Below are 12,041 nucleotides of genomic sequence, written 5' to 3' on the forward strand. Positions count from 1 at the left end.
AAAGCATGAACAAGCAGTCATGTAGCAACTAATCTAATCATTTATGAGTGCTGCTTTTCTCATGTGGCACACAGGCAAGTAGCGATTAAGACAGCTACCATTCAAGCACCATTCAAATACAGCCACCATTCAAATGCAGCCAGTCATGCTGTATTTGGCTGGGGGCCAAAGCTGTGCAGTTTTTCATGAAGGAGAAGAGTTTAAAAAATACAGCCTGTTTTCAGAATTTTACTGTCTGGAAGGATAATTTGCAGGGGCTCAAAAGAACTGACATGACCCAACATTTAAATTTTGTAAAAACAAGCTTTTACAAAACTTAAAGACCAATACAAGTGTTTCTACAAACTTAAGATGCCAAGGAATTGATTTAAAACAGCATCCTTCTGCAGCATATGAAACCAAAGTATGGTAGCAATAAGTAGAACCTGAGAATGAAAGTCAGTTCATTCATCATCATCCTCCATGTTGAGAGAAATACACATAAACAAAAAGAGCATAAAACAGTGATGAACATATTGCCTTTTTAAAATGCTCACTTCTAATAGCATTAGTAACATACGTAAAAAAAGATGTATTTTAGGTGACTGTGTCAATTTGTATCTTCACCTAGCTGAAGTTTTCAAGATTTACATATAGATAACTAGCAACACAGGCAATGCTATAACCAGATCAGACAGCAGTTCATGTATTCAACTATTCGGTTTTTGACAACGGCTAGTACCCGATGCGTCAGAGGAAAGTTAAAGACAATCTGCAGGGGACCATTATGGAATACCTACTCACATGGTTAGGTTTTTTTCCTATCCCCCTCATAGGTTGGCTAGTGACCCGAAGCACGAGGCTCTCTTACTTTTTAAGACCTTACTTTTGTAATTCTGGCTATACTTGTGATTCATGAAAGCATTAAAGACTTTTTTCAATTCTGTTCAATTCTTGGCCTCAAAGATATTATGCAACAATGGGTTGCACAGGATAACTGTGTTGTACAAATAAAAATAAAATAAATAAATAAAAATACGTTTGCAGCTCTTCAATTTCAATGACATTCTTGGAAGATGAGAAGGTTAAAGATTCAATTTACTTTCTCTGCATATCATGTCCTTGGGGGGGGGGGGGGGGGGAAGGGAGAAGGGAGGGGGTTGGTCTCCTCTCTAAACTCTTTTCAACTTCTCTTCTTATGGAAGATTTTCCTTTATTCATTTTTACTGTCAAGTCTCCAAAACTCTTCTCTTTTTTTTGAAACAGACAAAAACAGAACTCAGCATTCCAAATGAGTGTAGCACAGATTTATATAACAGTATTATAATTTTTCAGCCATATTCTCCATCCATTTCTTGTGGAGTCTAACACTATTCACTTTTTTGGGGGACCACCACCCAGATTCTTTTTTCCTCAGCTGCTTCAGTTAATTTACAACTATTCAAAAATCATGTGGGCAATAATACAACTGTCAAAGACCCATCAGCTTCACTCTGTGACGGCTGCTGCTGGGAACAGCTTTAAACAGCATCTGAGGACTGGCACAGGATCTAGCTCTGGAAAGCCCCATAAAAGATGGGAGAAAGTTAAATTACTAGAGTCTTATTACCATCCATGCAATGAATATGTCTCTTCCATATTTGTCAGACAACTACTAGCCAGAGACAACATCCCTGTGTAGATTCCAGGAACTACATTTTAGTAAAGAAACCAGCTTGCCCTTCCCTTTCACAGCACATGGGAAGGAGTGCTTGGCTTCTTGCCCAGGTGTTGCTCTTGGCAATGGGGCCACTCATTTTAGTTCTCTGGTTTAGCATAAGACCATAAGAACGGCCATACTGAGTCAAACCAATGGTCCACCTAAGCCCAGTATCCTGTATTCCAACAGTGACCTATACCAGGTGCTCCAGAGGGAATGAGCAGAACAGGTAATCATCAAGTGATCCACTCCATCTTGCCCATTCCAAGCTTCTGGCGAACAGATGCTGAGGACACTTCAGAGCATGGTTTTGCATCCCTGCCCATCCTGGCTAATAGCCATTGATGGACCTAGCCTCCATGAACTTATGTAGCTCTTTTTTGAACCCGGTTATAGTCTTGGCCTTCACAACATCCTCTGGCAAAGAGTTCCACAGTTTGACCGTGCGTTGTGTGAAAAAATAATTCCTTTTGTTTGTTTTAAACTGGCTGCCTATTAATTTCATTTGGCTACCCCTAGTTCTTGTTTTATGAGTAAACAACACTTCCCTATTTACTTTCTCCACCCGCCATTATTTTATAGACCTCTATCATATCCCCCTTTAGTCATCTCTTTTCCAAGCTAAAAAGTCCCAGCATTCTCTCTCCTCATATGGAAGCTGATCCATACCCCTAATCATTTTTGTTGCCCCTTTCCCAAAACATATATTTGAGATGGGGCAACTACATCTGCACCACAGTATTCAAGATGTGGGTGTTCCATGGATTTATATAGAGGCAATATTATATTTTCTATCTTATCTATCCCTTTCTTAATGATTCCAAACATTGTTAGCTTTTTTGACTGCAGCTGCACATTGAGTGGATGTTTTCAGAGAACCAACCACAATGGCTCCAAGATCTCTTTCTTGAGTGGTAACAGCTAATCTAGACTCCATTTTATATGTATATGTTCTCCAATGTGCATTACTTTGCATTTATCAACACTGAATTTATTCTACCATTTTGTTGCCCAATCTCCCAGTTTTGTGAGAATCCTCTGTAACTCTTCGCAGTCTGCTTTGGACTTAACTCTCGAGTAGTTTTATATCATCTGCAAAATTTTGCCACCTCACTGTTCACCCTTTTTTCCAGCATATTTATAAATGATCTGAACAGTACTGCTTCTGGTACAGTTCTGTGGGGAACACCACTATTTACCTCTCTCCATTCTGAAAATTGACCATATATTCCTACCCTTTGTTTCCTATCTTTTAACTAGTTACCAATCCATTAGAGGACCTTCTCTCTTATCCCATGGCAGCTTACTCTGCTTAAGAGCCGTAGGTGAGGGACCTTGTCAAAGGCTTTCTGAAAATCTAAGTGTACTATACCTACTTGATCACCCTGTGACACTGCACCACATTCTTCAGTGATATTATATATCTATGCCAAAGTGCTGCCGAAGGCTCGGAGTGACTGAAGGAACTGGTTCTTCAGCTTCTGGCAGTTCATCTCTCTCTCTGTGTGTGTGTGTGTAAAAAATAGGATTATGGCATAAATATGATGCATTTTATGCGATGGGTCATGTGAAAGGTCAGGATTTGTTGAATATATTTGTACGCATGTATCATTTTTGTATCTCAAGTTATGAATATTCACTATGTATCTGTATTTCAAATGTACTTACACCTGGGTAACGCCTACTAGATAATCAGTCTATATAGTTGGTGGGGAAGAGCCTATTCAGGGCAACAGGCCATTAGGAAAAAAAACAATAGGCCTTAGGAGAAGCTTATCTCCCACCTAGCGAGCCTTCCTGCGAATGCTCCGAACAGCCTATAAATAATGGCTGCTATGACTCTACATGGACATGTGACCAGGCTACATGATTCTTGACTCCATCTTGAGATGTCAGTATTTTTCCACAGATTGGTCTGGGAACCAAGCTTTAGAACAAAGGTTCCTGCCCTCTACAAGAGCTATATAAAGCAGGGAGTGACATCAGCTGTGGTTCTTCACTCCCCATACACGAAGACTCCTGGAAACACCTGAGGAACTGAACTGGGGGAGGTGCTGAGCCCAGGCTAAAGGGATTTCTAGCCTGTGAATGAAACACCTGGGGATTCCAAGCTATAAAGCAAGTGCAGCTTGCCACTTAAGAATCTGCAACCTGCTTGTATCATCTCTTAGGATGAGAATCTGCTAATTCATATCCAGTCTATTTAGTATATTAATCTTAGTTTGCATTTTTTTATTTATTTGCTAGGTAATCTGCTTTCATCTGTTTGCTATCACTTAAAAGCTCTCTTTTATAGTTAATAAACTTGTTTTTGCTTTATCTAAACCAGTGAGTTAGAGTGAAGTGTATGTGAATCATAGCTCAATGGGCAAAGGCTGTTGCATATTCCTCTCCATATTGAGGGAAGGGGCAAACTTTATCAGCTTACACTGTACAGTTCCCTGTGCAGGGCAAGACAGCATAATTTTGGGTTTATACTCCAGAGGGGATGCACACCTAGGGAGCTGGGAGTCACCTTAGTTGTAGCCTTCCTATGCAGGGGCTGGTCAGAGAGCCTGCATGTGATTGCAGCTGGGTATGTCCTTACCTGTATGGTAAAAGTGCAGGCTGGAGGGCGTTGCAGCTTGTCACAGCAGTGCTATCTGAGAGGGAGCCCAGGCTAGTGGGTCAGGGGGCTCAGTATTATCCCAGTTCCAGGTGGCACCCTGGGGGCATCCATCACACCCCCTTTTCCACATGCTTGTTGAGCCCCTCAAAGAATTCTAGTAGATTGGTGAGGCATGATTTCCCTTTACAAAAACCATGTTGACTCTTCCCCAATAAAATCATTTTCATCTATGTGTCTGATAGATATAGATGAAGCTGACAGAACAATTTAGAGAAAAAGGAAGGGTTAAGATGATGAAATACAAGGGGTCAGGAAGAAACAAGGTGTACAACAAAACCAAGAGAGAGAGAGCACTTTCTTACAGCTTAAAAAGAGGTGACTGATAATATTTAAATGAATAATAAGACAGTTGTCTATTCTTTGTGCATTTTATTTAATTTTAATGTTAAGGAGTGTGGTGGCACAGATTCTTCACTGTGGCTAATATACTTAGCTGCCAGGCAAGTTTCAAGCTGTCCAAATTCATACATCTTTTCTTTAAAAGGAAAATGACCCTGTGAAAATTGAATTCACTCATTGTATTCTATGCCTAAAAACTGACAGTGACATGACTTATATCCAATAGAAGGGTCATAGTGGTCTAATTTCAGAAAACAAGTAAGGACAGAATAGAAATCGCAAGCCAGATTGTCAAGTCATTCACATTTTTGCACATAAAAATCATTTCTTTCTGCAGCTTTCATTTTGACAAAAAATGTTACCCCCTTTGCAACTTTTACACACACACATTGGAGCATCGCCTGCCTGTTCTGGTGCTGCTGTTTAGTCCCTTTCCACATCTCTCTTCTAGTCACTTTTGCTCACACCATTCACTCCAGGTCTGGCATGGCACAAGGTCTGAAAAATAATCGTCTTGTTCTGTCTTGCAGCAAAGTGGACTGCAGAGACAAACAAATAAAATATATGCAGTAGGGTTTCACTTTGTATACCCAAGCGTATGCACAGCACAAAGCAATGGAACGGAGTCGAGTGGCCAAGAGGCCAGCCATTTCTTCTTCAGAATCCAACATAGGCTGCAAAGTTAAACTTCATATGTCTGCTTTGAGTTGCAGACAGAAAGATGGACTGGAACAGAATGGGAAACAGGTAAAGCACCAGCATATAGATAGCTTTTCAGGAGGGTAACTGTGGAGAAGCCAGAATATGGTCTACCTTACCTCTCTGCAACGTAGGTCTTTATATCGCAAGTATCTGCCAACCTGCACTACAGTGAATCATTAATTTGACTATAAATAAGGAAAGAAGTTAAAAGAAAAGGTGAATGATGCCCTCTCCTTTTTATAAGAACTTTATTTTGTAATCTTAAAGAGACTTAATAAGATTTTCTAAACAGGAAGTTGTATTTGTTGTTATTCTTGTATGTCTGTCGTTGCTGCTGTGGTGCTTCAGTTGTTGGAGTAATGGGTTTTTTTGGGGAGAGACTGGTCAAAAGAGAGGGAAACAGCCTGGCAAAGACATGACAGAGTATCACCTGAGCCTCTCCCAAGCCTGTAAGCAAGATGGTAGATTAGTAGCTCAAGAGATCACAGAGCCAACGCTTTGATCTTTCAAACTTGCTACTGAAAGGTGGGCAGGAACAATGTGGAATTACACTGGGAGGGATCAGAAGCTGTGTTAGTCTGTATCAACAAAAAGAACAAGGAGTACTTGTGGCACCATAGAGACTAACAAATTTATTTGAGCATATGCTTTCGTGGGCTAAAACCCATTTCATCGGATGCATGCAGTGGAAAATACAGTAGGAAGATATATATACACAGAGAACATGAAAAAATGGGTGTTGCCATGCCCACTATAACGAGAGTGATCCATTAAGGTGAGCTATTATCAGCAGGAGAAAAAAAACCTTTTGTAGTGATAATCCGGATGGCCCATTTCCAACAGTTGACAAGAAGGTGAGAGTAACAGTAGAGGGGAGGGAAATAAGCATGGGGAAATAGTTTTTCTTTGGCTCATTACACAATTTCCCCATGCTTATTTCCCCCCTCCCCCCCACTGTTGCTCTCACCTTCTTGTCAACTGTTGGAAATGGGCCATCCAGATTATCACTACAAAAGGTTTTTTTTTCCTCCTGCTGATAATAGCTCACCTTAATGGATCACTCTCGTTATAGTGTGTATGGCAACACCCATTTTTTCATGTTCTCTGTGTGTATATATATATCTTCCTACTGTATTTTCCACTGCATGCATCCGATGAAGTGCGTTTTAGCCCACAAAATCTTATGCTCAAATAAATTTGTTAGTCTCTAAGGTGCCACAAGTACTCCTCGTTCTTTTTACTGGGAGGGATATAGCACTACTGTTAGCTATGCTTAGCTTTGTTCAGAACAAGTGGATCACAACGGTGGTGTGAATGCTGTTTTATGTCCAGAGACCTTCAGCCTGAAAGCACTTGCAGCCCCAACTGAAGTCAGGGGAGCCACTGGTGCTCAACACCTTTGTAAGCCAAAGGCATAGTGTGCTACGGGTATGCTATGTTAGAGGATTATAATTACAATGTTCTAGAATGGACAAGACATTGGACAGCTCTACAACCCCAGGCTACAGGTTCTCTCTGCATTCACAAGCAAACACAGTGAATCCACTTTGTGAAAAGGAATTTTGGAGATGAAGGGGGAAGGCATCTTTTAAATATTTCTATCTGTCTGTGGACAAGAACAGGGAGGATCTGCAGGTAAGGAGCTCACTGTTTATCTTCCTCAGTGTTCCAGACACAGAGCTGGGCAGGCAAGCAATTTTTGATAGTATTCCTTTAAAAAAAGCAAACAAACCAAAAAACCAGAAATAAAGCTATTACCCAACTGTATCCCAGAAATGTATCTTAGAACATCAGTTTTATTACAGCAGCCCTGACTGTATCATTACAGTTAAGTGAGAGCTGTCATCTCCATTATTAATTCCTATCTTTAAGGGTTTATAGCCAAGTCAATAAAAAAAATTTAAAGCTATAATTTGATATACAAGGTCCAAGTCCACAGCACTTTTTTCTGTCAAGTTTAAAACAGGGTTAATTCTTCTGAGTTCAACATAGATGCCACAATGCTTTCCACAATCCTTCCAGCTATTTGATCAGAGAAATCTAAAAGTCAAGTTTCTTTTTCAACTAGTCAGTTTCTAATACAAATGAACTGTTTTACAAGTGGAAGAAAAATATGGAAGCAAAATAAGTTACTGTTCTGCACGTGTACAAACCATAAGTTCAAACCACAAATTTCACCAACCAACGTTTGACAGATTCCAATACCTTGTTGAGCCCTTAAGACCCACTGAAATAACAGCTTACAATATGTCAAGACAGACCTATCTTAACATACACTGATATTACTCTGACAAGTAAAACAGAAGGTGTCAATGCAATGCATTATGTAGCAACAGTAAACAAACAGCAGCAATGAAATAATGAATGATCTTTTCTGATTGAGTTGAGACAACTCCTGCTTGCTCTATAAAAATTTTTAAAGGAGTTGCAGGTATTAACCTGCTCTCTGAAAGGCACAACATAATACAGTACACAAATCTGTATCGCTACATCTGGGGAAACAGGTCAGTACAACTAGAAAGAGGGAAAGTTTGTTGCCTGTAATTCTGCTTCCCTGAAGGCCTACAGGCTTCTCAAGCCTGCATTTTAGCTCTTTAGCATGAGATTGGTACAACTCCCCTAGATCTTAAGATTTTGACCCTTGAGAACATCAGCAGCCAAGAAGAGGGCAAGCCATTCCTGCTACTGAACATCATGCATTGCCTCTGCCAAATATAAAAGTTGCCCTCTGATAGCTCCAGTCAGTTCTTCTGCATGGGAGAGGAAACTGCCAGAAAGAAAAGCTAATTTAAGACTAAAACAAGAGAAGAGGAAAACAAAAAAAAGATGTAATAGAAAACCTAAAAAAAAATTAACTTTCATACTAAGGCTATAGGAGTTCTGCTCTGCCGCTCCTTAATCCTGAGATTGCTCATGGACAGACTGTCCACAATAGTGCTCTGGCCTGGAAAGAGATTTGGTAGCTTATGTCTGGTCAGAGAAAGAACATTAAGAAGGGCTACAGCCAAGAGTGGAGAGAAGAAGAGACCTAGGGCTTGCCTACACTGGCAACGTTAAAGTGCTGGTGCACTGTCTACACTGGCGCTTTACAGCGCTGAAACGTGCAGTGCTCAGCGGGGTGTTTTTTCACACCCTGAGCGAGAAAGTTGCAGCGCTGTAAAGTGCCAGTGTAGACAAGCCCCTACATTCCCTCAGCGGAGAGGGCAGTCTCTTTGCCCAGCTACCTTCAAGGGGCTCAAGAGCTCACTCCCACACTTGCAGAGCTTCCCAAACAGGAGACACAATCAAAAGCCTTCCTGGATTGTTTACATAAAACATGGTGGCCCAAGAGTGCACTTGCCCCATGACCACCTTTTCGGATATCAGGTCTCTGACAACTGCCAGTGTGTACAGGGCTGCCCTAATCTCCAGAGCATTTATAATCCGTTAAAGACTAAGTTCTTTCATAATGGAGCCCCTCCCAGGTTGGATATACCTGTGGTTACTGTGCTTTGGAAGAGAAGTGTTTGAAAACCTATTCCTAATCGCAAATTGGATCTCTCTGGTTTGATAATGATCAAGGAACAGAGCTTGAGGTGCAACGCAAGAGCCCCTTGTCTATCTTGCTTCCTACTGGGATCTCCAGGTCTCCTGACGTTACCTCATAAGGAGATGTACTACTCGATAGCTATAGATAACGAGACCGAACATTTGTATTAGGGTTCAAGTTGTGACCTGCTAGCTCTTCCTTATCGTTTTTGACAGAATGATGATGTCCTAGATCCCATGGTGGGGCAGGGAAGCCTTGAATTAAATTAGTCTGTGCAGGGGATAGAAATTTCTCAAAGGGTGGTCCAAGGCTGTGGAACAAACAGCTCCAGGAACTGAAAACCATCACAAACCTCACCACCTTCCACTCCAAGTACAAGGAGCGCTTCTTTGAATTTATAAATACATAGCAACAGGTGTATTTAAACAAAAAACCTACCAAAACACACCATGGCACATGAGAGGGGATGAGAGAATAAACATCACCTTGCTTAATGAATGACTGGAAGATGCTCAGATACTATGAGCATGAATGTGATTTAAGGAGTTAAGACCCAAAAGGAGAATTCTGAACAGATGGTCTCCAGGAACCTAACATTGAAGATAATCTGCTGTGGCTCACGAAAGGTTACGCTCAAATAAATTTGTTAGTCTCTAAGGTGCCACGAGTACTCCTTTTCTCCTGACACTGACTCCAGCCCCCTCTTACAATTTTCCACTCCTGACAATTAAGTCAGAAGCTTAATATGAATCGCCCTTCTCTGTAGTTTGGTTTTTGAGACTCGGTTTTTTAAAGCAGAAAGGGCTTGGGCTCAAAAAGCAAAACAATTTAAAATAAAAATAAAATAAAAAGCAACCCTCTGCAGTTGCTGTGAGGTCGCAGCGCCCCGGGTATCACAAGCCTAGAGATGCCACAGGAAAGCGTTTTAGCATCGCTCGGGGGCCGGAGCGCACTCTGCGCGGGGAGGCTGTTCAAACACCGACGGAGAGCTACCGCCCCCACGCCCCGATCCCCCGCACGGCTCCCCACCCGCGCCTCCCACGCCCCGGCCGGCAGCCCCGGGGCTCGAACTCCGAGCGCGCCCCCCGGGGAGCGAAGCGCCCCCCCACACACACACGAAGCAGGCAGCCGCACCAAAGGCGCCGGGCGTGCGGCGACCGCGGGGCTGGAGGCACCAGGGGCAGCCACCTGGTCCCCCGCCCGCCGGGCCCAAACCCGCCCTGCCCCCAGGCGGCGAGCGCGAGCCGCCCCCCGGCCGGCGCCCCCACGCCGCAGGGCTCTCGGGAGGGAAGCGGAGAGGCAGAGCCCGCGGCCGCCCGGCACCTGCCTGCCGCCCGCCCGCCGCGCTCACCTCGTCCCCCCATTTGAGCACGTCCTTGTGGCGCTCGGCCACGGCGCGGTAGATGTGCAGGAACTGGAGGATGCCGTGCCGGCGCACGTGCTCCGCGTGCCGCTGCGTCTCCTCCCAGCTCAGCGGGGAGCCTTGCGACAGCAGCCCCATGCCGAGGCCGCCGCCAGCCCCGGGCTCTCGGCGCGGCAGGTGCCCCCGGCGAGGCGGACGCGGCTAGGGCGCTGGGATGCAGTGCGCGGAAGCGGCGGCAGGAGCTTGTGTCCCGGCGTAGCACGTGACGGGGGCTGGCGGCGGCCCGCGTCAGGCCGTGACTCAGCACTTTCCGCCGGGCCCGCCCCGCGCCCCGCCCCTGGGCGCCCGTCACCCCGCGGGGGGGGCCCGGCCGGGCCTCGGCAGACGCCTAGCGCCCCCGGGCTGAGGCGGTTACTTCGGGCGGGAGCCCCGCCTCTATTCCCGCTCCAGGCTGGAGGCGGAGCCCTGCCGGCCGGCAACTTCCTGCGCCCACGGCTGGGGCCGGGACCGGGGCGGGTCGCTCTTGCTTCGCTGCCTTGCAGGTGCGGGGCGCCCTTGCCAGGTAAAGGGCGGCTCTGAAATCCACCTGCGGTCACTTGAGCAGGGGGGGTTCCGAAGTATCGCCCCCGCCTTTCCCTCAGGAAAATGGGTTTCTTAAACCTCACAGATTGTACCAGCGTTTTTGGGGTGCACACACCATGGCTCCGGTCGCCCCCCCCGCCACTGATCTTAGTCACTTGCCAGTGATCCCAGGTAGTGCATGGCCCCCAGAAGCTCTCTGGAGCAGGAATATTTAAAATAGTATTAGATTCCCCGGGCTAGCACGTGCTAAAGGATCAGGGGTGAAATGGATTACAGCGGTGATACTCAGTGGTTCAGGAGCCGAATTAGGGATCATTACCCAAAAGAGCCACAGTAGCCTGAATTCATTGTTTCATTTACTCTGTGGTCCTACTCCCTTTAAACAGTATGATGGGAAATATTTAGTTTGTTTATACATAACATCCTCAGCACAAATACTTTAATAACTTTGTACAAACTGGTAACTTAATTGGTTAATAACAGTCAAAGCTTCCTGTTTGGTTAATAGATTGGTTAATAATTAAATCAGTGTTTTAATATGTGCTGTATAAGACCTCCAGCAGATACATTGACAAGCCGCCACTTGCAGCTCATGAGCTTCAGTCCCAATATCTTTGGAGTACAGTGTGTATGTGCAAAAGGATTAGTGAAAAATGTTTCCAGGCAGCTTTCATGTGGCCTGGGTGGCACAAAGGGACATGTGCCATTAAACATCAGGTACAGCTGCACTGTTTTTTTAATCCCTACCTACTCTTGCCTGAGAGCTGGATGGTGTGTAGGTATAGTGCTACAATCCACCTCTGTTTGGTATTTTTAAATTATTTTAAATAATTAATCTGAGTGAAGCACATAATTCAGAAGGAACTCAAACTATTTATGGAGAAATAAGAATTTACACTTATGAATGTGTGTCCCATCTTTGCATGTTATTTGGTTTTACAGTCATTCTTTGCTTCACGTTGTTTAGAAGGGAGTCCACAGTAGTACAGCTAATGTAGAGGGCTTCATTACTGTTTATATTATGTGTCTGCTTACAGTAGCAAATACTACCACGTCCTAGTGAAGTACGTTACATCAGCATAGCTAGTCAAGATCAACCCCAACTGAAAGTTATAATGATAACCTTAGCTAGCATCACCAAGCTAAAAACTACCTGGCCTGGATCTCCAAAGGGACTTAG

General features: G+C 44.1%; 1 protein-coding gene across 1 annotated transcript in view; it reads right to left on the reverse strand.

Moving 5' to 3' along the window:
* The window catches only part of GCLC (glutamate-cysteine ligase catalytic subunit), a 55,303-nt gene extending 44,672 nt beyond the window's left edge, over positions 1-10,631 (reverse strand). Inside the window, exon 1 of the mRNA XM_037894215.2 lies at positions 10,268-10,631. Coding sequence (XP_037750143.1) covers positions 10,268-10,417 — 150 coding nt within the window. The 5' untranslated portion in view covers positions 10,418-10,631. The remainder of the gene's footprint in view (positions 1-10,267) is intronic.
* Between the last annotated feature and the right edge of the window lie 1,410 nt (positions 10,632-12,041).

Source organism: Chelonia mydas, chromosome 3, assembly GCF_015237465.2.
Source record: "Chelonia mydas isolate rCheMyd1 chromosome 3, rCheMyd1.pri.v2, whole genome shotgun sequence".
NCBI classification, from domain to species: domain Eukaryota; kingdom Metazoa; phylum Chordata; order Testudines; family Cheloniidae; genus Chelonia; species Chelonia mydas.